At 35.1% G+C, this 27895-nt stretch overlaps 2 protein-coding genes across 10 annotated transcripts in view; one reads left to right on the plus strand and one right to left on the minus strand.

Moving 5' to 3' along the window:
* The window catches only part of Lbr (lamin B receptor), a 100548-nt gene that overhangs the window by 36735 nt on the left and 35918 nt on the right, over window positions 1-27895 (plus strand). The window lies entirely within an intron of this gene.
* Window positions 548-27687, minus strand: LOC139771308 (monocarboxylate transporter 12). 8 transcript variants are annotated; one of them, XM_071703976.1, is made up of 12 exons: window positions 27107-27687; window positions 12997-13138; window positions 10550-10754; window positions 8400-8540; window positions 7765-7953; window positions 6321-6564; window positions 5997-6207; window positions 5098-5265; window positions 4593-4815; window positions 3940-4179; window positions 3613-3738; window positions 548-3362 (listed from the first exon to the last, which is right to left on the minus strand). In XM_071703976.1, exons 1-12 carry the CDS (start codon window positions 27133-27135, stop codon window positions 3205-3207), a joined length of 2076 nt encoding a protein of 691 aa, XP_071560077.1. In that variant the 5' UTR covers window positions 27136-27687; the 3' UTR covers window positions 548-3204. The 8 variants fall into 8 exon arrangements, with proteins under 8 accessions (XP_071560077.1, XP_071560079.1, XP_071560082.1 ...); XM_071703978.1 differs by lacking the exon at window positions 27107-27687 and adding an exon at window positions 23314-23518; XM_071703981.1 differs by lacking the exons at window positions 12997-13138; window positions 27107-27687 and adding exons at window positions 11982-12268; window positions 12692-12956.

Here is a 27895-nt window from a genome sequence, read left to right on the forward strand (position 1 = left end):
TTCCGTATCACCTCGCTGTATCTGGTATGTCATGTATCCTGCGCACAACGCGATGTGTCATTTTGTTCGCGGTAAATATGTTTGTTCTCGCGCAATATCACATTACGGACGAGACTGCGGCCACGTCGCGGCGTGATAATTCACGATTTTGCGCGTCGACGCGAATGATTCACATCCTCTCAGGAGACAGAACTCCGTGACTTTGATGCATTGACAAAGGCCTGACACTATGTCGCATGTAGGACATTATCGTCGAGTTGATCTCGTATTTGTTTTAGATCGCTTAAATACGATTTTACGTATTCAAACATTGAACATTTGTAATTTGAGTAACAAAATACAATCCTCTCAATATTTTTGTTTAAAAAAATTGATTTTAAATTTTACAAGATAAAAAGGAACTATTTTCTATTGTCTAACTACATATTTTTAAATTTCACGAAAAAGAAGTGCAATTATAATAAATATAATTGCACTCTCCACAACTTTTAGTATATTTTATGAGGACAAATTAGAATAGAGATAGGGGAACAAGGAATTGACACAATTACTGTACAATGATAAGTCTATATTTCTTTTAACGTACTTTAATCTATAGATTTATTGTACATATCTCTGCCAACGGAATCGTTTCCTCAACATCAATCAAATTGTCTTGCACAATTTATTCTTATATAATGATAATCTGCGCGTATGATTTTACGGAATTACTATGTAATATGTATATAGTATGTTGTGTAGCGTGTGTATATAGTACATATATTAATAACTAGGAACACTAAGGAACGGACTTCACTTTTGAGCAATTTTCTTAAACCTAAATGGATAAAATGTCATTAGCAACTTCGCCTGATTGGAAGCTAGTTTTAAAACTGACTAAATGCTTTATAATCTCGCATTACATAATTTTAAAAAGCATATTTTAAAAGCATAAAAAATGTTTATAAATCTATCTATCTGATAAAAACCAGGCATTTTTAAATAATGACTTGTTTGAAGAAAAGTGTAGATAAAGAAACGTTGAAAGTTTACTATCGCAAAATAAGTTATTAAGCTTTACGAAAATAATTCTCGATTAATTGCAAATATCACAGCGGAAGACTTAGTCAGTTTTATAACCAGGTGTGGAATGACCTTATAAATTAACAAGATTATGTCGAAAGAGATGCGTGTTTCGTGAGATTATACGTATAATACGCTTTTGCATACAAAATATCTTTCGATGCACGCGGACATAACGCATATCATATACATAATGCAATATACATGCTCTGTTCTTATACATGCTTAACTCTTACTCATGAAATATACAGTGGTGAATGAAACAAATGCTTTATTTTAAAATCTTATAAAAGTCTAAGCTACGTGATGCATATGTGGCAGTTCAGTTTTATAATATAATACATAATATTATATAACATCATATAACAACGTGAAATAAAATATGCAACATTATTCTAATTAAAATATTAATATTATTCTAATTAAAATATCAACATTATTTTTAACGGTTTCTCCCACAAGAAAACTGCTATTATAAAATATGAACGATCACAATTGGTTCGTAACGAATTCAATCAATTTACACGACCGTATTTACCTTGCAACTCTTTCGTTGTCAAAAGAATGTTTGATCGGGACAACGATCTTTCGCTATTCGTATCTCGCGTTTAAATGCTCTGTTTAAAATCAGTCAGCTAATCGTCAACACCACAATAGTTCCTAATGATGAATTAATAATCATTTACTCGATAACCATTAAATATTCATCGTCTTATAATAATTTATAATTATTTGCCGTTATCTTTTTACTGTTATTATTACAAAAATATATATATTTGAGAATAGTAAAATAGTACTTTTTTTTTCATTTAACTTCTTCCTCAGGGGCTCATTGGTGAGTACGGGAGTTGGCCTTCCCGAGGTACCCGAGCCATTCAAAGTCTGGAGACGTAACCAGATACCTTATTCATATTCCCAGGCTAGATAGCCTAGGAACATAGATAAGGAGACATGTCATTATATCTTAAAAAGTACGCATCGGTAAATATTCATATACTTATATTTATACATATTTGACGCAATCGGTTTTTTACATAAAATCGTAATTAATGCAAATTTATAACTTACAAGTAAAATTACAAATAAGAATAGATGTTTTTATTATCGTGTGTAAATAATATTTGCTATTATTTTTATTATTAATAAATATTTGCGGCGTCGCAATTTAGTAATTTTATATCGTCGTCCACGATCGGCGTTTAAAACAGATTTAGCAAACATTTTAAATTGAAACTTTCGATTTAACTTGGACTTTCGCGTAATGAAACTTTTGAAATTCTCTATTTTATTATTTAAATAAAAATGTTATTATAAAGTTTTTCCAAACACAAGAGATATAAATAACCTTTCGTCTGTTAGTGTCTTTTGCCTTTTATCTACTAATTTTAACCAAAGACATGAATAAAGCAGTTAATTCTGGATACTATTTCACGAAATAATTTTCTATCACATATATTTACAATCCGGTCCCATCTTTATTAAATATTATTATATATTGTTAAATTCCATTCAATGAATAAAATATTTATTAATTGAATAGAAGCAGTCAGATAAATCATCTTTGTTTTTAAAAAAAGTCTATAGAATTATCTAAAATCCATCTACTGTATTTCTTTAAACTTCTATTAGACGAAAAAGTTTACGTAATATCGAAAAATTGGAATTCAACGGAATGCAAAATTTACTTACGAATTTATTGTCACGAGGCGATAGATTACGAATAAAAATGTAAAGTCATTGCGTGGAATAAATATCCTGTCAAAGAAAACAATCAAACCTTTGACAAGCAGATCACAAGTATACAAAAAGCATTTTCCTCTCGCGTTACACACCTTCTATATGTATAATGATAATATTTTCCAAAGCGCATGATCGGATTTTATTTTTAAAGCCATTCTTGAGCGCGAGCGAACGCGACCGATCGTTCTGCCGGTCACACACATGAGATCGATCATTTGTCGTTTATGGCGTGAAGGCTTACGATATAATTATATTCTCGGTTCGAGCGCTCAGTATAAATTATTAGGCTATAGCACTATAAATTATTAGTTGTACATTAATATGTACAACACAATATGTATAAGCGCGAATGAGCGCACGCACGTGGAGTATGAAGAATGAGGCACAGTTTTGTACCTTCAATCAGGACGCGGAAGGTTCTATCGCAGTCGGTTTCTTCCCGCGCCTCTCCCACATGTTGATTCTCTTTAGCGGATAACAGATCACAGCCGACATAAGCATCAAGCTGCCGGATAGGTAGAACGAGGCGTCGTAGCTCCCAGTCGCATCCATGAACGCACCTATTTGCACGTATAAATATTATTCAGTGGACTGACGTCCAACTTCTCTGATTTAAATCGTTATCATAAGTAAAGATTTATAGGATCTACGTATAATAATGAATAATTCTATCGAACGGCATAAATTCTTAGAATTTATGCCGTTTTCTAGAACCAAAGGCGCTTGCTTTAAAAGCAAATCGCAAATCAGCGTTCCTATCAAGTTTATTGCGACGTCTTATATTCCGATGATCGATATCATTCTAATTACCTGCGAGAGGCGCGCCCACAGTCGCCGCCACACCTTGAAATAGAAGAAGCAGCCCAAAAGCGTTTGTTAGTTTCTCTAAGCCCAACAGATCCACAACGAGAATCGATCTGAGGGAAGCGAAGACGGCTACGAAAGAATGTCTGATATATTTCACAGATAAATATAAATAAATATAATTGAAACTAGCTAGCTTATAAATCGAGATATTGTGTAAGGACAAGATGGCAAGACACATCTATAAGATTTTTACATATAAGATGTATCTTAGTCTTTTGTCCTTCATAAAAGAATTCATAAAAGAATTTAAGAAGTCAGTATTCTGCTTACATATACTAAGGCCAAAGCTAGCTGCATAAAAGAATTGATATCCCTCGGTTAAAGAAAGGCCGGACAATATAGTTACTAAACCACCGACGCTGATAAATATATTGTTCACGACCAGAGCATTTACTCCGGGCAAACTGCTTGCTAAGCCGCAAACAATACGACCAATAGTGTTGCCGATGCCGATCACCGAAACGAGGAACATTGCCGAAGAAGCGTCAATGTTAGCTTTCATTGCTCGATCTGTAAAGAAAATAGACAAAATGATTTATTTTTTAAAGCCAAAGAAATAATGCATAAAAATGTGTATTACGAGAATACAATAGAGATAAATTATAAATAGGATATATATATAGGATTTTTATTTTTATTATAAATCTATACCAAATAAATAAATAGTAGTAAATAAATAGTATTAATAATATCTTTATAAAATCTTTTACTTTTACTAAACTTGCATTAAATATATTATTTACTGTTTTTAAATTCATATTTAATTCATTATTATATGAATTTTTCTTTCATAATTGTTATATTATCGGAAAAATGTTATGAGCAATATGTATTATCCCTAAAAAATTCTCTTGAAAAGTCGCTTATTTTTCAAATATGACAAGAAAAATTGTAAAGGAATAAATATTGATCGTTTAATATACCTGCTACATACAAGAAGGGCGTATAAAAGCCCATCATAGTGAGCGCACCAGAAATCGCTAATATTAAAAAGGACGGACTTTTCAGAAGGCTCAAATCGAGCATTGTAGTCAAAATTCGTCGCACGCTTTCCGGACACAGGTAGAAACTTCCGCTTTCTTCCTCTGCCACATCCTTTGCCGTTGGCAATCGTGTCACTGACATGTGATAACCGACTGACGATTGCTATAAAATTGCAACGTTTTTAATATCTTAAGTAAAACGATTTCTTTATACGATTAGAAATTCAGTGACGATAATTTATTTTAATCTTAACTTAATTTTATTTAATTCTTGTAGAAGTATAATTAGAAAAAAGCGGAATATTGGTCAACCATTAAAATCGCTCTGATCTTATATTTTTTGCACAAGAATTATTAGAATTCTTTTTATGTACTCTAACATTATATACATGTAATGGGAAAAATTAAAAATACATTACGGAAATACATTCGCGATAGAACTTACCTGAGACCTATAATGAGGAAGTCTGTTCAAAGAGCCGCCGTAAAAGATGTCGTCTCTGTAGAACGGTCTCTGCGGATCTTTCGAATTACGTTTGCCTGTTCGAAGAGACTTTTGGCTACATTCCGAATCCGCTCGGAGACGCCTGCCACTAATCGTATGTCGACGACTCTAAAACGGAAAGTAGAATTTTTGTATCTCCAAAGTAATTCCAGAATAACATATTTTCTATCGTTTTTCACATTTAATATCACGTATATATTAGACTTTCTTTCGCAGATCCAAAAACAGAGATATTTACAAAAATAACTGATTCGCAAGTATAGATGTGTAGGATTTTCCAGGTCATAGAATTGGCACTCGTAGCTTCGGAAATACTAAATTTTCATTTCTTGGCAAAAGTGAACATGCATTTTTCTTCTACACCTATATAGTCTAGATATATTTTACTTTGAAAACTAAAAAAAAATTACAAAAGAGACAAACAAACCTTGCGAGAATTCGAACTAACAAGAGTTCCGATCATTGATCAAGTTTGACACAATTATTTAATATTATTTTTGCAGTTTTCTTACCGCAGTCGACCGATCGATTATAAAGTTGCATCGTGACAGATAACTCTCTACTTTATATTTAATGAAAATTAATCAATAATACAATATATGTTTTAAACGGATTACGATACATACTCTACTTAATATAATTTCTATCACATTTTGTCACTTTAAGAAATATGTCTATTAAGAAACCTTAATATTTTTGTCTTTTTTTTTCTCTTAAAGTTTCTCCTAAAATTTTAGCGCAAAATTCGATGATCATCTCAGCTCACGGCCGATCTGTTTACTCTAATTTTCCATTTTTCTAATTATAAAATATGTTCTTCATGTGTATGTCGATCTTACCGTCGGTACTTTTCCATTTAATCGCTCCAAATCGCCGCTGAGCAGATTGTTTTCCTCGGCGATCTTCTCTTCGTTAATCATATCATCCAAATCGGGATCAACGGCGGGATATATCGGTGCGGATAATCGTTTCTCCAAAGTGCTCGCCGTTCTCTCCAAGGGCTCAGTCTCCATATGCACCTTGTGTAATGAATGCAGGGACTTGGATGCGCTGAACAGAAATCAAGACATTCCGTTGAGAAAATTAACGCGTTAAAAGAAACGGTTATCAAATATCAGTGCAAATAGAATCCCCCCCCCCCCTGTTCATTGAATGTTCATTACTTTACTATATTAGGGTTGCTGCCGAGGAGTTCCGCCGCCGTCGGGTATTCCGTATTATTATTCGTGCCGAAGAAACCGCTTCTATTCGGCTGCACACAATGCAACGAAGTCGTTGACACACCTTTTGCCATTAACGTGGTTTTCACCTCGAGCGCAGCGTTTTCCGGGGTTTTCTTTACCTTAATCCTCGTTGGTTTCAAAGGACGGAACATCGCGCCGAATATGGCACAATGTAATATCATGCCTGAAAATCGCAAAAGTCGTTTCTTCTGTTAATCAGACGTCAAATCGTTGATTACTATTATCCAAATTTATTTTATTAATGAGCATTAATATCCATATATGTATATAAATTTATGATGTATAAAATGTATTACAAATCTCAAATTTTTTTTAATGTTTAAATTTATATATAATTTATATATATAGTAAATATAAATCTATATATAAATTTATACATTTACATATATTTACATATATAATATTAATCTATTAGATATATAAATTTCTATTCAGTAATATATATTTATTTAGACGCCATAATGTGCGAAACAGATTACTATTATGAGTATATTGGTTTTCATTTGGTATATATATCACTTTCACACATTAGACTTCTGAACGCTTTAACATAAATATATTTGACAGTTGATTACATACAAACGTCACAGTTTATGAGTCGAGACGTAAAATCATGCGGAAGTAATAAGAGTTTCATGTGGTTTCATAACTAACTATTCGATCAAACGATAGACTAACAGACTAACTTATCTCGCGACCGACTTTTATCTTGAAGTAAGCACCGTCTTATGTTATTCATGCAAATCTTCGTTACTTAACCAAATGTACGTGACGTACCATGACGTCCATGATATTATAAGTAGAAAAAGGCAGTCGCGCGCTATTACCATTTTTCATTGATGAGAAAACATTGATAAGATCAGAGTTAGCAAATTTAATTGAAAGTTTAATTAAGAAAAAGTGTAGGAAGAAACGTTCTTTATCAAGCCATTTACGTAATGTAGATGATAGCGCGTTTTTATATATTTTCACGATAGACGGCTCAATGGATCTATATATTATTATATTATATATTCGATTTTTCTGCGGGAGAAAACTGAATCATCTATAATTGAGATAATAATTTACAATATCATAATATTTATTTAAAGGTGAAGGCATATTCCTTATAGAATATAGAAATACACATATTAATTAAAATTTTAATTAAAATCACAGAATCATATTCATCGCAATTCTTATAATTTCAATAAATTTAGATTTTTAATCTTAATTAACATAATGCCCATTACTTGTTCTTATAATAATACTTGTAATAATAATAAAAATTTAATATCGTTTAAAATCATATTTTTACTAATCTTTCCAATTGATATTTAAAGGTCCGTTTTTAAATATATAATTTATTTAACAATATTCTCACCTGCTTGACACAGCAAGGCTCCTCTCCAGCCGAAAGTTTTCACAAGTATATTCGAAAGCGGTGCGAGCAAAAATGCACCGATACCGGAGCCGCATACTGCGATACCTGTAGCTAAGGCTCGCCATTTTTCGAAATAAAAACCGGTAGTTATCACGGCCGGCACGTATATTAGACCTGCTCCGATACCACCTGAATTTTTGAAGAAAAGTCTTATTAAAAAAAATCTACACAAATTATAAATTTAATATTTATTTGCTTATGAACATCTGAATCAAACTTTATCAGGAAATCTTAAATATTTTACTTTACAATACATTCCTTTATTACGATTAATTTTTAAATTAATTATTTTAAAATTCATTTAATTTTATTCTTTTTGCTATTATTTCTTAAAAGTATTGAAATATGAATTATAAAAGGAATATGAAAAGTATTGAGATTTGAATAACGATATTTCCAAGTCGATATCGATTAAATATTGATAATAATGCAATTTAAATCCTCGATTTCCTGCAGGATTGAATAAAATACAATATCGAGTACATGTAAGAGAATTCGACAAAGAAAACTCTCGATGGAAACGCTAACTACTTTGGCAATAAGAAATATCCGAGACATAAAGGAAAAGAACTTACCGATGGCACCGTAAGAAATGTAAAGAAATTCGATAGAAGTGCTGAAGTACGCGAGGACGAAGGCGACGCAGCTTATCACGCTTCCTAATATCGCCACCAGTCTAAAGCCGTATCGATTGGCGAGGGCGGATACGAAGGGACCTGAGAAAAGCGATAATTTAATTTGTCGTCGCTTTACCGACGATTGCGGACTCTTGATTTTCAAATATCCGGTCGAATGGGAACGTGCGAATCATCCTTACACGCTGATTATCGATACGATTCTAATCATTTCTTTTCCTTTCCTTTACCCTTGAGTATATTAATTGCTATGTATATTGACTGTTCGACTATACGCAACTTAGCACAAATGTCGTCATTATAATAGCGAGCAAGTTGTATAAGGAACAATATACACCTCGTATGTTTGCACAAGTGATTCTATTAATATAATATTGCTAACATGGAAACGCTACATAATATAAAATAATGTGTGTATCAAATTTATCAATATATTAGAAAGTACGTTTTTACAATATAATTGAAAATATAATTTCGAGATCATTAATAAAAAAAATATCCGCGCACGCGTAAATAATAGAAATATATAAAATTAAAAATGGAAAATATAAATTAAAAATGTTGAAATATCTAAAATTTTTTCTATTTGGCGCTTTTATTAATACCTATTTTATTTTAATCGATAAATTTTATATATTCTATAATATTACTAGTCAATTATTAGTTAATTTTTATATTATATGATAGCAAAAAATTCGTGTATAAAATGCAAACAGCTATCGTGTAAATAACGTCTAATTTCTTTAAAATGGAACGTACAGTTTCCGCAACATTAACTTACATCGCTCTTTATCATTATGGGTAGTTAGCCACAATTTTGCCATGCGTCTACATCGTTAAAACTGATTATAGACATGAAAAATTGCGATATATAATTTTTCCATAGTGACATAGAAACCCCATCGTATATTTCTCTTCAAATCTTACTTTCGAACGATTATATAACACTATGCAATTATACAATATAATATTGTATAATTAAACGTGCTTAACATTTATAAGATGTAACTATTAATTATCCATGTCATCGACGTAGATATAGATCGTGATAATTTAAACGCGTAAAGCCGTAAAACGTTGTTAAACGGTTCGACGATAAATTGAACATCGAGTGGAAATGTTTTTGCATACTTATTTTTCTGAATTGTACCGCGAAGATCCTTGAGACTGGTCATACAAATGGTTATTTATTGCGATGCTAATTCGGGTGCGAACACAAGTGTACGTTATACAATATATGTGCAACTTTATCGACTCGATATGTATCAGGAAGATTCCATATGCGAGCATATTATATCGTTGTATTGTACAAACAGACCTATCAGTTGCGTATATTCAACAGAAATATGGCTATCGTTATCGTATTTTCGGTGTCTTGCACAAAACGTGTTGCGTCAATATATATTGTGACTTGATATGTCAAAGAAATGTAAATTCTAAAGAGGTTGCAAAATATTCCAATTTTAAAATCTACATATAAAAGAACTCATCGATTGAGCGATACGACATTTTGTATTACGTCACATTTCATTTATATTCTTTATAAATACGATAAACTATTCCAGAATTTGCTTGTTTATTAATTACACAAATTTTTATGCAGTATAATATTCTAATCAAATGCAATCTCGTTGATATGACGTATTGTTATGCAAATCTGATAGATACTCAATTACTGCAGCTGGAATGAAAATGCATTTAAAATTTTACGTGTTGTTACGGAAAGGGATTTTTTAAATAAAAATTTTTTAAATACATTTGACGCTTCTGAATCAATTTTATAATTAATCTTACAAAATAAAAATTATTTTTATATTTTTAAAACGGTCACTCATTTGGATGCATAACTCAAAAATTGTCTTTGCTTCTCTATATGAATATATTTGATAGAGGCTTTTCAAAGTTTCATAAAGATATAAAAATAAAAAACTATTATTTCAAAATTCTCAAAGTGTACGAAATACTTTTATCTTGCAAAGAATCTTATAAAAACGGCATTGCACTTTTTTTTAATTAACTACTCGGCATTATTTTGCGGTTAATACATAGATCAATCTGCTATTAAATATTACATACGTGTCATTACTAACCAGCCATGAGATAGAATCCGCTCTGTAACGAATTAACGAACGCGACACTCGCTTTCGATACAGAGAATGCATCCGCGATATCGTTGAGAAACACGCCGAAACTGAAAATAATACCGTCGACGAAGAAGTTGCACATAAAGGAGGCTGCAACAATTACCCAGCCCCATCCTCCGTCAGGTGGTACGACCATTTCCACTTCGATGGTCTGTTGACAAATGTTAATGAAACTTTTTTACAATAATTAACGAGTATCTTGCATAAACTAGTTGAGTATACACCTACGTAAAATTATTAGAAACGACTGTTTTTGTGTAATAGTAAATTATAACAATTTTTTTTTCCTTACTTTTACAAACTTCCAATTAAGATCGAGTAATTCTTCATTAATTAAAGACTTTTATTTTGTTAATATATATATATCAATTAAATATATTTTATTTTAGAAAATATACTAATGGGAAGGCAAGATTTTAAATTAATAAAACATAGATAACTTTAAATAAAATTACTTCTATTACAATATAATATTTTTATATAAAAATAAGGCAAACATAAACAAGGCAACAATGGGTTGAAGATTAAAATATATAATATTGTACATAAAAGCATTTGAAAGCGGCAATTATTTAATAATTATAATGAAAATTCGCTATAGCTTAGTTACTTTAGTTCTCTAAAATCTTAAAAGTACACAATCAACTTGCTACGAACGTCGGATTTATGTAACAAACACAATAATGGAAATTAGAGACCTATGACTTCTAATTAGTATGGAAATTTGTGCAAACGAGGTACGTAGATTTTGAGTAAGAAACAAAACAAAGCTAAAAGCATTAAAGTTAAGAAAAATCTGCAAATGTAAAATTATTTAAAGATAACCGATAATTTTAATTGGTTAATTTATAGATAAGATAATAATTATAATTCGATTGCTATATCATTCTTAATCTAAATAATATGCTGCAAAAACTTTTGGAGATATGTACGACTGAACACAATGACGTACATGCATAAGATTTATATAATCACAATATCTAACTTATGCGATTTGTGTTCTAGACACTATCTATTTCAATATCATTTATCAATTTGTGAAAAACAAACAAATAATTAGAATTCGCGAATATTTTAAAATAAATTGTTCACTTATTATTCCAAAATAACATGGTTAATGATTTCTTGTTTAAAGTGGACGAAATCGTTTCTTGTTAATTGACTTTAGAAATAATTATACTTTTCGCATTAATCGTAATCAATGTTAGATTTAATTTGCATGAAAATATACATGGCTGTTTTGCGCAAGCAGCAAAATTGTACGTTTAAACTACATGTTAGAAACTTCGTACTTCGACTGTTAATAAATTCTAAGGGTGATAATTATCGCGTGAAAGCTGGTTTCTCACTCGTGAGAAAACAGTTTTAGAGAAAATACCTAACACGATACGATATACATCGAAGCTGGTTTGGAGAAGCACACGGCACGAAATCGGTTAATTCGCAAATGTCCTCTTGTTATTTTAACATTAACTTGATTTGCTTTCGCTCATTGGAAATTCACAGGATGCCTGAGGTTAAGGCCATTCAGAAAGCCGAGAGCCCGGTCTTTAGTATTTCGGCTGTTTCGCGTGACCCAAAACTTGAAAAGTTATCAATCTGCCGTCAAACTGCGTACGCCTAAAACGTTGACTTGCCGCGGACGGCAAATTTGCCTTCGGTAGCCTCGATATAAAACAACGATTCATTTAATAAGATCTATAATTAATACAAATTTATTTTCGCAAGTATAAAATTAATATATTTATTTATGTTTTTAAAAAGATAAGAAAAGAATTTGTGAAGAGTATGCAATCGTATTATAAAACTTATCCACAAGTAACTTGTATAATCAGTCTATCGTCAACGATCGATTAAAATATAGAGACGTAAAGAAAAGTGCGAAATCATTCTAGCGTTTCTTATAATTCAGGAAATCGTCGCGACGGCCTTCATTTCCGTCGATGACAAAAACACTTTTTTGTATACGATTACAAACATAAACGCGTAATCCAGAGGAGTTTATTGTCCGAAAGTCCAAGCTTATTCGCACAGAAAGCGTCACGTGTCGTCAGTCAATCGCGGGATAAAAATCGAGAGGAGTTTTACGGTCGTTCGCGTTCGCGCTGTTAATTTCCAGGCGGATAAGAAAAAAAATTCAGTCGGGAACGCGTATCCGCCCCTGGATGACCCACAACGAGACAACGACTATCGGATCCATTATGTGTCGCAAATAAGGCGATATCGCGTTTGCAGCTTTACAGCGCACGATCCGTCCATCGCTCTCAACACGAGCTTACTAATCACGCGAACGAGACCGACAGCCGTCGCGCGAGTGATTGCTCACGGCGCGAGTTTTTGCAGCTTCTGCATTTTGACACACCTACACGCGAGAAAATATCGCGGAAAATCACCTCGTCGTTGTTGTTGTCATTGACGTCCTCGAGCTGCAGCTCCTCGCTCTTGCGCTCGTGACCATTTTGCTGCGGCTTGCTCGCGTCGGAAACCTGCTCCTCCACTTTGCCCACCGTCGTCGACATCGTCCCGTCCGAATATCTGAAACACGCCCGTGCAAAACGTCACGTGAAATCTGTTCAACGAGAACAGACACAACGTCGACACGATAAACATAAAGATACACTTGATTTAGATATTAATGGAACTCGGAAAACTTAGAGGATATAATGTTAGCAATTCGATTAGAGCAGAGATCAGCAAATTATGACCCACATTTTTATACAATTCGCGTAATTACTATTACATTTTGAATTTTGTTAATAAAAAAATTGTTTTTTCTTTTCTATATATGCACTTAATGTCAATTTCGCCTGTTGGCTCGCAAAGCCTAAACTTTTACTATCTGGCTATTTACAGAAAAATTTGCCGATTTCTGAATGATTTTCGAAGATACGCTGAAAAAGATGACTACTGTTCTTCTCGAGTGCTATTGCAAATATAGAGACATTACGTCTTGCAATCGTATATCGATTTGCTAATGCGATGTTTTCGATCCCGATGTTTATTATCTATCATCCAGTGATATTACGACATTATCGCTTGAGATTCATAATAAGACTATAAGCTGATTGCAGAGAGAAAATATGTTTGCAAATTTCTCTTCACCTTGCTAATGCATAAGGGTTACTTACTAATCTTGCGCCTTTTTGCAAAATTTTGTAATGGCACACATACCACGATTCCATTGAGACATAATTAATGTCGAAGATTAATCTGGTTTGAAACAATGTCGCTCATAAATAGCGTGAATAATATTCAAAGCGTGTGTCTACGCTTGACATATGTCTACTGTATCGTAATGCGATAGAACTTGAATAATTCCTGTCATTCGCATTAATGTCCAATCCGTTTGAGTTCATCTCTTTTAAAAAAGCATAATTGAGACAAATTTCACGAACAGATTGCATGCCATTTTATGGTATGCTCCAATATCGCAGTACATAAAATGGAAGCAATGCAGTTAAAAGTTAATGTCGATTGTCGAAATTATCAATTTATGGCAAAATAGGGCATTTAGTTCATTTATCTTAAAGAAAAATCTATTTAGAGCAAATGAAGATTTTATAATTGTAGATAAAAAAAATCTCCCTGCCTCTGGAACATCTTGTATAACATCTAATATCATATAGTAGAAGAATCAAAGGCAAGTCCGACCACTTTCTTCATATCAGCATATCATCAACGATATCTCTTTCTTTTTCTTACGCGTGCATATACGAACCGTAGTAACGTCGAGGCAAAGAAGCGATTTACTCGTTAATTGAATGTCAACGAAAAAGACAACAGTGTTGAACCGGTTAATGGTCACGTGCCGACGAGTTTTCGTAGTAGCTTTGATTCGCTTAGCCTTGATCTTTTGGGATTCACCTTCCCTGATCTCCCTACTCGAATTTAATTGCAGGCATAGCGTTTTCATTATACGACATCTTGCAGACATTTAAACGATAAAAGCCACTTGAGAATACGTTACATGAGCTGATCGATCTTTTATCAGTGGCACGTGTGATTAGTTGTTATTAATTCTGAAAATTAATAACGACCATATACATGACGGCTGACATTGTAGTATAGTACGTTATCAAGAATAACGGATAAACAGACAATTATAAGAATTAGATGGTCTCGTTATCGCAATCAGTCGTTTTAATGTCACATCTAACAAGCTAGCTTTTAGAAGTTCTTTGATCAATTCGGAATTGATTTTTCTTTATCGAGAATACAACTAATAGACTAATTAATACTTCTTTATCGGAAAATTATCATATCGTGAATCAGTCTTTAACATTAAATCGAAACTAATCCTAAATTACTAAAAATTTTACTATCTCTTTACTTTTTCTCGAGAAAGATATATAATTTGAATCGTCTGCTTCATTGATCTAATGACAGGTTAATTAAGAAGATTATGGATAGTAAATTAATCAAAGAATTCGTAATCAGACCGTGACTCGATAAGTTTAGGATACCTTGTGTGATTAAAAAAGGATTAAAATGATCACTCATTGAAATTCTACTTATTGTCAAAATTCTGCTGATCGAATAGATTGAAATTCTACTTACTGTCGAAATCCTACTGATCGAACGGATAGATGTTGACAAAGAGACAGCGAAATTAGAATTGTAATAATATTTGACGCGTTTGTAGTATCGAATCTATCTTGTGAATCTTGTATCTGACGTCTTACGAATTGGCGATAAGATAAACTCAGCAAAATATTTATGCCTGATACAACATACGTATTCGTAAGTTATTACTTTTCCAATTCGGAGCAGCCTTTCATAGTCGATACCAGTTTTATTGCCTGACTGATTGCGCCAATTTCTTCTCTTTCTCGTTTTCTTTTTCTCTTTCTTATTTTTTATGGCGCCTCACAATACATGTACATGTGATTATGCTGTCTGACTCTCAGATACAATATCAACAACGATTAAAAATTACAACCTCATCTTTCACGCGTGCACATGCCATTTGCATGTGTTATATTATGCACAGCTTCAGCAGCTATCGTACAAACAGAATTGTGTAAACTTTCCTAATTGATAACGGATATGTTTATTTTTAGCATGACTTCGCTCATTTTATCCTCTCGCTGAGCAATGATCCAAGAAAGGAAAAAATAAATTCTGCAGCGGAAACTGCAACATCGCTCCACTTTTTCCTCGCTGTCGTTGAACGACTATCTTGTCACAATGGCGATTCTGGCCTTTAATAAAATATTTCGTATGAAAATATAAATATATTAAATATTCTTAACTACTGACAGCCGAACGAACCAGCTGTTATTTGAAATCAAGTCCGTTCTTTATTGTCTCTATTATATCTATCACCAACGCTTAAAAATCATTTCAGTTTCCGTTGTCTTTCTCAAAGCTTTATCAATGTCATGTTTTCTGGACTTGGTTTGGAAGATTTCACTTCTCTTTGCCGATTACTTTCAATTTTCATTTCTAGTCTGAATATTTTGTCGATTATGAATATTGGTAGAATTTTTCTGATATCTTTTAATATAGCAATATTACAATAAAAAAACAATATTTTATATTAATTGATGTCTTCAATATTTCGTTACATATTATTATTATATCTACAATATCTAGTTATTTATTTATTTATATTTATATAAGTATATTGCACTTTTTTACTTGAACATATAATAGATGTATTAATAACTAAACTGTGTATCCAATCATGAATCTAACCGTACATTTAACAAAATATTTTCTGGATCTTGCTTCGATCGACATTATGAGAGCACATATGTGACCGATATTTATAAAACTATTATACAACGATGCAAAATCCAGATATGATAATGACTTATTCATCGGCCATTTTAGATATATAGTCAGTAACATAACACACTTTTAATTGTAGATAAGAATATAAATTATTATCGTGCTATTTGCATATTACATAGAATAGATGATTGGCGTTGCACAATAAACCGAGTTCTCTATCACGATTTACTTAGCATCGCTCGAATAGTGCCGAAGACTATTTATCGCGCACTTTATTTACTCCGCGCCTTTTCCGCTTTGCTTGATACAAAATTCGGTCTGCAAAGATTTACATTGATGAAGCGAAGCGTACGTCACGTATTTACATACATGTATGAGCGAGATATCATTGTATACGCTACTTTGACGTAAAGATCCACGCGTCAATGGTAACAAAGAAGCGCGTAATTAGGACAGATGAAAGAAAATGATGAAACGAGGTAATCGCGAACTCGGATCCCCATAACAATCGTTCGTAATAGTCGCTGTTCTAGAAACGAGGGTGGTTCTTGTAAGAACCGCTAATTAACTCTTTAAACACCGAGATAAATCGTTATCGGCGCGCAACGGACAATGCAATTCTACTAACTGGCTGATAAATTATGCCTGGGTAACTGTCGAGCGAGCAGATATCCCGTTACTTTTTAACAGATAATAAAACTTGGCGATTACGCGACGTCATGATCGCCACGTGAGGCGATTGCGGCGGCGACGCATCGATCGGCAATAAATTACTGCCACTTCAAAGGGAATTATCACTCGCGAGGGTATAATGAGTAGATCAACATTCAGTCAGAGCGATAAATGCGGTGACCAAGAAGCTCGCCTGAGTGCAGAACGAAGTACAGAAACTTATTGCATCTTCCTAGAATAAAGAGGATATGCGCTTCCGTCTTCGCGAGGCGTGTCTCAATTAATTCATGCACTTTTAACGCCGGACGGACAATACGGTATTGTGATCAATCGATTTATAAAAAGTGGAACGAAGTAATATATTCTAATATAATCGCGAATGCGAAGTGCAGCGCCAAGATTTTTATCGATAACTGAAATAATTACTGCGGAAGTTAGCAAGAGGCGTCCTAATTAGCGTGTAAATGCGATATTGTCAGTCGCAATATGGATTTTACAGTTTTATATTACAGACAATACGCTTCTCACATATTTTTTGCACAAAGTATTCCTTCTGTTTACTTTTATCTATTTAATGATATTATCACAAAACTTTAAGAAATAGATATATTTCGTAAAATATCTCGTTTATCTGATAAGTAGTAGAACTTTGCTCTGCAAATACACGTCAAATCAATATGGATCATAAGAGGATTATCCATTTTATCTTAATTCCATTTTTATCATACAATTATCTTAAATTCTTTCAAATTTTCTAAAATATTTTCTAAAGATATATAAGTTATAGATATAAATTATACGAATTATATAAATTTTATTAGATATATAAATTATAAAAATTTTAATTAATCAATACTTATATAAATTTATGAAAGAGACAATTAAACGATTAGACTGTTTTTAAATGCATCTCGGTACTCCAGAGATATTTCAATAATTATTTAAAAAAGATTTAAGGAAGAAAGAAAAGATAACAATCGGTATCTTTTCGCCGTGACGTGCCACAAAGAAAGCATTTGTGAGCAATATTTTATTATTAGTATCTAAAAGGTGTTCGCCGCGAGTTTACTTTACGACCATATAGATTTTCATAAGATCTCTCATCTAAACGGCTGACTGAGTGCCGGGGGAATTAGAAACGAAGTGAATTGTTTCCTGGATCCGCGATACATATAACCTATCCGGGGTTTCTCATAAAATATGTTTTTAATGGATTGCACAAACACGCGCTGGCTGTAGGTTGTGTCCCCGCCAGGTATAACAAACGACTTTACGACGATAGAACATATTTCTGCCTTCCACGGTCTGGCTTTTTCCGCGCCATTGTTATTCCACACCTTCACTCCCTCAATTTTTCCGCGTGCGAACGCGACGATATGCAAAGATCGTAAAAACCCGATTTCCGTTCGCTCATTCGCACGCCGATAAACATTGATATTTGCGCGAACTGGCGCTGTCGCTGCATATTTGCAATAACATAATTATCGCGGGAGCGGCGATCTTATCGCCGTTCTCCGGAATTTCGCAAACATTATTATAAAAGTCTCGCCACCATTCGAGAGAGATTCTTTTGCGGGTGGTCAGTAAGTTATCTACGATAATTCCACGATATATCTCGATATTACGAGAGGCACGATCTAGGCCGGTATTCATAATCAGATCGTACGTATAAGATCGTCTTAAGTTTATCTTTAGATACCCGGTAGCCAATGAAACGAGTCGTTCAGCATCTTAAGACGATCTTAAATATAAGATCTAACTATGAATACCGGTCCTAGTGATCGTGCGATGTTTTCTAACGTTTTGAAAGAATTTTAAATCTCACGACAAGAAAAATTGCGACGCAGAAATCAGAATGCATTACGGAAATATATAATAATCTCATACTAAAGTGAAAACATAAAAGTTGTATTGTATCGATTATTTTATTCGTCTGCAAAAGATTTTAGTCACGCTTTCTATAATGGATAGGCTAATAATACTAAAGAAGCGCCACGATTTTTATCTGTCTCACGGTAAATCGCTGTAAATCCCGCAAGCATATCTTATCGTACCGTCATCATTCATTCATTATTTCAAAACAAAATTCATTATTCCAAATTCGTCGGTTGATTTAAATATACCATTGATTCACCTCGCATCGTAAATGAGACGTAAGAGATAGATACGACGGAGCGTAATAAAATAAAAGAGAGCAAAGTGGAATGATAAAATCTCAATGATAACGCTGCGCGCTGTTATATCTGTATTTGCGATTTAGCGTTTTAACGTGAAAGATTATCGAAATTAAGAAACAAAATGTCACTCTCATTTTTCTCAAAGGGTAGGATTATTGTTACTCTGAACTCATTTGACAGTACATTTTTCATCTTATTACCATTGACAGAGAAAAATATGACGACGAGTCACGTTGTTGAAGACCAGAGTTCACGAGAACTTATTTTGCATGTTTGATCTGCATTTAACTACTAGCAATATTCGTGTCTCGCGATAACGCAAAAAGCCGGATTAAAGTGCTACAGAAATAGTCGCGAACAGGCCAATAAACCGCGTTTCTGTCTCGCGTATTGTTTCTCGGAATGTCCTTTCTGCTCTTTGTTTCCCGGCGACGACGAATCATCGAAGATTTTTCCGAACGTATCCGTATACGGATTAAACGTAAACTCCGCGATGCTATTGTGACGCGGTGGAATAATAAATGCGTCATATTGCTGCAGTTTGGCTGTAGCTTCTCGATTTAACTCGCGGATGTTCTACGCATTTTAACGCTTCGAAATTTGAGACTTAGTTTTAAAGAGATTTTTCAAATAATTTGTCAATGTAAATAATTTTAACTTTTTCAAACTTTCTTTCAGCCGCAACCGATACGTCAGATCAGTAGTAATACCGATATTAAATGAAGTTTAATACTATACACGAGATTTTTTTATTATCGAGGAACGAGAAATTTTCGTGCGATTACGACAAAAAAGTAACTGTAACATTGTTCATTCAATGATTGTTTATACAATTCTACTACACACATATATGTACATATATGTATATCTATATGTATACATATACAGCATGTGCCAATTATCTCAGTTATTTTAGTAGGACTCAACACGGACCCAAAATCTAATAAGATCGTTTATCGGCCTCCCTTGAACTCTCCAAATTTATCTGAAACATTTTTCCAATAAACCAATACTTTCTGAGATAATTGGCAGATGTAATTGACACACGAAATAAAACTCACTCTGTCTGTATATACATGTATACATATACGTGCATTTTGAAATATTATAATGCAAATGTATATATAAATAGCTAAGCTTGCCTTGCTTTTCATAAAAACTACAGAAATGAAGTTATGCCATCCTACATTTTATTTTTGTAATTTGGCATGTATTATGTTGATCACAAATTTTTTAGTATTATAACACGAAGATTTAAAATGAAAATAATGCTAAATACCAGCAACAAAAAACAAAGAACAACAAAGAACCATTAACCAAACAAAAGACTCCCAACTCCTTAATTAATTTTTAAGTTTTCAATTTCTTACGTAATCGGGCAGATGCGGACCAGAATCCGCATCTGCCCGATTACGTAAGAAATTGAAAACTTAAAAATTAATTAAGGAGTTGGGAGTCTTTTGTTTGGTTAATGGTTCTTTCGCGCGCACCTGATAATTCTGTTGCACCAGATGCTATATTATTTTGCACATACTTAAAGAGAAGACTTAAAACGAAAACAAGTAAAAGAGCTAAATTTAGAGACGAATGAAGTTTTCGCAATAAGATATATTTAGCCATAAATTTTTTTTGTTTTTTGTTGCTGGTATTTAGCATTATTTTCATTTTAAATCTTCGTGTTATAATACTAAAAAATTTGTGATCAACATAATACATGCCAAATTACAAAAATAAAATGTAGGATGGCATAACTTCATTTCTGTAGTTTTTATGAAAAGCAAGGCAAGCTTAGCTATTTATATATACATTTGCATTATAATATTTCAAAATGCACGTATATGTATACATGTATATACAGACAGAGTGAGTTTTATTTCGTGTGTCAATTACATCTGCCAATTATCTCAGAAAGTATTGGTTTATTGGAAAAATGTTTCAGATAAATTTGGAGAGTTCAAGGGAGGCCGATAAACGATCTTATTAGATTTTGGGTCCGTGTTGAGTCCTACTAAAATAACTGAGATAATTGGCACATGCTGTATATGTATACATATAGATATACATATATGTACATATATGTGTGTAGTAGAATTGTATAAACAATCATTGAATGAACAATGTTACAGTTACTTTTTTGTCGTAATCGCACGAAAATTTCTCGTTCCTCGATAATAAAAAAATCTCGTGTATAGTATTAAACTTCATTTAATATCGGTATTACTACTGATCTGACGTATCGGTTGCGGCTGAAAGAAAGTTTGAAAAAGTTAAAATTATTTACATTGACAAATTATTTGAAAAATCTCTTTAAAACTAAGTCTCAAATTTCGAAGCGTTGAAATGCGTAGAACATCCGCGATGCGGATTCTGGTCCGCATCTGCCCGATTACGTAAAGAAAGAAATAGAAAGAAAGAAGTCGCGCCCAAATGCCAAATACGAGAAGGAATCGGACGACATCCTCGCTGCATTAAAAATATCTACAATCATCTTAATTTCTTTGCGGCAACCTTGCGTTTCTACATTCCAATTAAACTCTATAGCATTAAAAAAACATCTGTGCGCGAGGACGCATACCAAATTCATGAAACCTTCTCAGACACCTGCGTGGAAAAAAACTCGTATTCGAAATCATTACTTTTTCATGGTCACCCGTGAACTGTTCGTGTAATCAAAATGGTTCTGTACGTGAAATTTTTGATCGGTGCATGCTTTTAAAGATTACTATATTCAATAGGATGTGACAGACAGTTTTGAAGAAAATCATAACGCATTTCAGAAGACAATACTATAGAAAATTGTATTAAAGACTATTCGCGCAAGAGAGTCCTTTTTCAAAAATGAGAGAAAGAACGAAGAGGACTTTCTTCGACTTATAATTTATCTCTTTGCATTATATTTATATTTGTCCTAATGTAAACTCTGCATCTCGGATTCTCGAGGTTCTCGAGCCGCCATGCGTTGGTATAAAAATACTTCGTCTCTAAATATAACTATAGAGAGCAGATCACGCTTTCACAATGTACAGTTGCACACATATATTACATGTTAATTAATAGCTACATCGACAAACCTCTGTCATCAGATATACAATCTAATAATTATTCCTCGTGATATCATTAACCACTCTTGACACGCTACCAATTTAATATTCGGAAATTCACAGGTCATTTATCATATCGAACGAAAATAACACACTGCTCGCTTTATTTGTTTTCTCATTAAAGGAAGGATCCTAGGATCAATTAAAAACGATTAATAAAATGAACTATAAAAATTCCTACAGAAAAGAGTGAAAAGCGTTTGAAAAAAATTAAATCTTTGTATCATGAAGGCCTAGTTTGAGTATCAAGTACCACGTGTCAAACCCAGTAACTACTCTTAAAATAACTTGAAATTTTTAAATATCCATTCTTAATTCCTTAAGCTTTTATCTAATAGTCGTAGGAGTGCGGAGAAAGCGATCTGAAATAGACTAGTTTTACTGATAACGAAATTTAAAAAGTTCCGAAGATCTTGGGTGTTAAAGCGTGACCTTTCCGATGACGACATTGACTTTTCCCACCACTCGCTCTGGCGCCGATAATATAAAAAAAATGCTCTATTCTCAGTATTACCACGTGTTTTCTCTCGCACCATAAAAGTTACCCAAGTGCAGGAATAGATACCAAATAGGGTATTTGCATCTAGGTGTTTCGCGTCACTGACCCAATTACGAATTTTAATTCCGATGACGCAATACAGACGACCGATCGCTGCCGTTTAATAAGGTCCTAAATGATCGTGCGGAAACACTGGCGTCTATCGACGCGATTGACGAGTATGTCGCATAATTAACGGCACTTGGACGTCATCGATTTTCCGCAATCGAGGTTCACCGGCGGAAAAAGAAACTCGCGCGTTCTCCACGTGTGGAGTATCGTGAAGGCGTGCGTTCGCCACGTGCGCTTGCGCGGCCTGTTCAGCGCGGGAACCGCTCGCGGACCAAGTTCCACGTGGTCCATTAACTTTTCCCACGCTTCTCTCAAAAACACTCAAACGCACTCTTTCGTTATCAGCTTGTTTTTTTTTTACGTTTCGATCAGACGAGGCGAAGCGCGATCGGTTTAAAGATCGGGACACGTTACCTCTGATCCCTCCGAAGTCGCACTGTCACTGACGTGCGTCAAAAAGTTCAAACTTGTCGAGAAGAAAAGGAGACTCTGAAGGCGAGACACGCCACGCGCGCGCGTGTGCATATATGCATGAGGCCGCGTGCACTAAAGTGACTAAAGAACCGCGCGCGATGTGACTCGAACGGAGGGCCCGTGGCCGTCGCGACGTTGTACCGACTGTGCCCCGCGAGTTCGCGGTCGTTTCAGCGATAACGACGGGATGCGAGATTGGCCCGTTTCGAAGTGGAGGAATCGAGGCTGCTCCATCGTCGGTTCCGCCGACACAGATATTGGTGGGATATCTTTTCGCACGCTCCGAGTCCCTCCTCTTCCCCGCGAATGTTTCCCGACGCTTCTTCGCGGCTGCTTTTTCGATAAGCGACTATCCTAGATCGCGATGTCGGAATAAAGTTTTTCAGTTTCTTCGAGATTAGTTGATTTAGTAGATCAACCGAAAGAACAAGCGCCGACGTTGATCGCGATGTTTTTCTTCGAAATATTTGACTGATCAATATGAATAAGCTAATAAATTAGCACCAAGATAAAATTAGGAGTACTTGATTATCAAATGAACTTTTTTATTCGCATTCTTACGCATACAAATGTATGTTTTTAAATAATTTAGATGCAAAGTATATCGCTAGCGATAATCTGAAGAGCACTGCTCCGAGATTGCGACTGATAATTATACCCTATATTCGTTCGTGATAATTACACTCCGCGGTACAAGTGTTTTTAATATCCACTGGAACGTAAACGGCAAATATTTCATTCGTGGCCGTCTCGTCGCGACGGCGCGCGGCGTCCGGTATGATGCAATAATGATCGTAGAAAGTTTTGATGCCGAAAATTCAACATGTCAAAATTGTCGCCTCGGCAGTAAATCGCCATTCATCACGGCGTATCAGACGGTGTACACGTCTGATTGTCTGAAATCTCGACAACCGTTGCATTATCTCCTTTATGCACTTCGATGTCAAAATTTTCCTTGAGAATCGTCCGAAGATTGAGCGATCGTAAACCGCGTCATTTCGTGAACAGGTAAAAAAATAAGAGTGGAAAAACAAAGAGTGACGAACTCGGCGCTGCATAAGATTTATATTTTTTTGCAGAACGTTGTACGCGAGAAATGTTATAAATCAACGGATATGTTGACTCCAAAGCAGGTCACCAAAAATCCAAATGGCATTGCGCTGCATCCGCTTATTCTACGCTGATATCGCTTGCTGAATACGCGAACGCTACTGCATTTTAACTAGATCCGATAATGCATCGCTGCGTGTTTCGCGGTGGAAGCGTCTGCGATGCTAATTTTTAATAAATTTCCATCAGGCACGGAGAAAACATAACGTTGGGTAAAAGGATTCATCTGAATATCAAAAGTGTATTTTTGTACCCATTTCTTTATTCTTTCAGTATAGAATGTCTTATACGTATTATTACATGAATAAAATTGAAAGAAATACAAATGAAATTGTGTAACTTAACGGCGATAATTCTTATCGCTGTTATTTAACGGAGGAAAGAAACAAAATAAAGCCTATAATTTGCATCAGATTTCAGGGTAAAGGCCTATTTATTATTTTATATATATTTTACATACGTATATATGTATTTTTTGATTTTTCATATTGTATTATATCTAAAATTATATTGTATTATATTGTATTGTATTATATCTAAAATTATAATAGAATTATATTAGAATTATAATAAAAGTCTATTATTCTTTGTTACAACAAATAAATAAAATTATACCCTAGTTTCTGATGTTAATTACAAATCGTCTATAAACTAGTCTTAATTAACGTGACAATTCGAGACACTATTCCGACCTTCGCTTTTGTCCCTCGCCTTTTGTCCATCACCTTTTTTTCTCATTGTCGCGATTCGAATGGAAAGGCCCCGTAAATCACAATTAGTGTCAAGTTTCAAGTTTAAGTTTCACCGTTTCAGGTTTTCCGTTATACGACGACGACACAAATGTACATACGTAGACGTTGGGCACGCGCGTCCACGCTTATTAATTATAGATTCCAAACACGCCTCCTTCGACGTCGATCAAGTGCACTGTGCATAACTAAATGGAACGTAACGCGTCACGATTCCCTCGCAAATGCAACGTGCGCGTATATTTTATGTACCCTTTCTGATTATGCAAAGTTTAACCTTAGGTGTGCGCGCTGAACGCGCATTGAGCTGTGCGCGCTTTCAGAAACCGCGCGATCGCCGCGACGCGTGAATGAGTTGTCCGTTCGTTTCGCCGCCGACAGACAGTATACCCGATTGCGTCGAATGATATTTTCGTCACTACATGACTAATAATTAGGTCATTCGTAAGCTGTAAGACCCTAATTCGCCGTAACGTAAAATAGAATAGAAAATTTCTGAAGACTTGCGAGACTCATGCGAGTCTTTCTTAGACGCGTAAGATTTCTGAGGCTGACTTTGTGCGGAATTTTTATACCGTAAGACCTCCAGACTAGAAGAACGGATAGAATTGAAAAAGATGTATGTATAGGAACGTATGTAGGAATTATTCCTTCAGAATGAACGTCGCCCTCGAGTTGCAACCCTCGAAATTCGGACGCGCGGCGTCGCGCAACACAACCGTCGTGAAACGGCGCAAGTGCCGTCGATCGGCGATAAGGATTCCGGAGGCGACTGCCCGATAACCCGTTTCAGACTTTCAGAGAGATTGTACGCGGCGCGTTCTCCACGCAACTCGTTTTCGACGTTTCCGAGAGCGCGGAACTGGTAATAGCGGGCCGACGCGTGATGTAACGACGCGACGACGCGACGGTGAAAAAGTCCCGCCGACAGAGAGGTCCGCTCTTCGGACGTACGCGACGCGTCGCGTCGGTTCCGTCGGTTCCGCGGGAACGTCGCGCCGTTACTCCGCGCCAGATCATGAGATCGTCGGCAAATAATTACTCAGTTGGAAGCCGCGAGGACGATCGACGTTATTGCAAGCCATATGCGGGAAAATTGTTAAAGGGTGACGTCGTGACGTGCCCACACACGCGTGTGTTACGCAAAATCGCCGCACGCTCCGCCTCGGCACGGTTTGCGTCTCGCCGCCCGGCGCGGAATTGCGACGGCATCGGGGATTTGCGTCTTTTCAATGAATCATCAATTAGTCGTGACTTTGACCGACCGTTCGATGCGCCCGTGATCATGAAATTGATTCACATCTTTTCTTCTCTCTTCTTCTGAGAAAATTAACTATTCAAAGCTTTACGATTTAGGCATTCTTTAAAAAGGAAGGAAAGAGTGAAAATGATAATCTGCTTTCTTTGAATAGTAATAAACGACAAGCAATATCCGACAATTAAGAAGCAAATTACATTTTAAGTCAATGAAAAATAATGTATACATAAACGAAGTCGATAATGTCGGATAATTTTTCTTTTAATTATATATGTAACATTTAGTTCATTAGTACGTATAAATAACGATCCTTGCAGATTTTTTTTGTTGAATAAGTATAAAATATCCATGCTATAAAATATTCCTCATTAAATAAGATGAATATTATTGTTAAATATTCCCCGTTAATCAATCTACATTATTAGCTCGTTGCATCTATTAAAAAGTCGATTTTAATTAAAAGAGTTAGACGTATGTTTTATAAAATTTCATAAAGAGCAATGTAGCAATTTCAATTAATACAAAATAGATATAATTTATTACATGAAATAAATTAATTACTCGCGCATGTTCGCTACTCAACACGCGATCTAGCCTGACGTGTTCTCGTCCTTACCGCTTCGTTTTTCCGGGCGTTGGGCTCATGCGGGGTCGCCTGTCCGATCTCCTCGATCAACGGACAGGCGAAACAAACGCGTCCTTCTTCTTGAAACCGCTTCCGGTCTTGCGCAATTTCTTGGTACCAGTCGGCAGGACGTCGATGGTTCACGCGCACGAATACAAATACACTCTCGAAACAGATTGAAACAGATCAGTCTCGAATTTTCGTTCAAAGAGATTGGGCAAGTCTGGGCAAATCTTTCCAATATTTTCGCCTTTGTGATAGAGACTGATACTCGCGTGGGCGTCTTTTCTTGTCTGAAAAATTCGAACGCATTGCCGAGCAAGCACGCGCGTCTCGGCGAGTACTCGCGGTTTCGGATTCAGATCGTAATTGCACGCGCAATTTTAATTACTTCGATGCTTTGACTATGCAATCCGCGTGCAGACGTCCACGCACGTGGATTCGTGATGTGTATAATCTTGTACGCGATAATGTCAGGCACTTCTTCCTCGCGACTCTTCGCGACTCCTCGCACACCGAGAGCCGACGACGAGGTGGACGAGCAGCCGGATAAGCGGACACTCAGGAGAGCCGCCGCTCAGAATTCTCTCTCGTTCGCCAGCCGGCGAACTTGCGGCTCGCGCGCGTGGAACGGAGCGGAGGCGTTTCTCTGGACCTCCGATGGTGATTTTTCCTCGCCGACACGTCGAGCCCCCTCCTTGCGTTATCCGCGCTTAAACGAAAGTGCGGATTGAGAGTTTGATCGCACGTCCCGGGAGCACGTGCCTGCCTTGTCGCGCG

Source organism: Temnothorax nylanderi, unplaced genomic scaffold (assembly GCF_030848795.1).
Source record: "Temnothorax nylanderi isolate EJ_2023f unplaced genomic scaffold, tnyl_v1.0 TNYL_tig0038_pilon, whole genome shotgun sequence".
NCBI lineage: Eukaryota > Metazoa > Arthropoda > Insecta > Hymenoptera > Formicidae > Temnothorax > Temnothorax nylanderi.

Excerpts from the sequence above, each read along its gene's own strand:
- LOC139771308 (XM_071703976.1), bottom strand. The coding sequence starts at position 27,135 with ATGAGCCCAACGCCCGGAAAAACGAAGCG. Across the intron at positions 5,266-5,996 it reads TAAATGGAAAAGTACCGACG|AGTCGTCGACATACGATTAG; the intron begins GTAAGATCGACA and ends TTTCCGTTTTAG. Across the intron at positions 4,816-5,097 it reads TTCCTCATTATAGGTCTCAG|CAATCGTCAGTCGGTTATCA; the intron begins GTAAGTTCTATC and ends GCAATTTTATAG.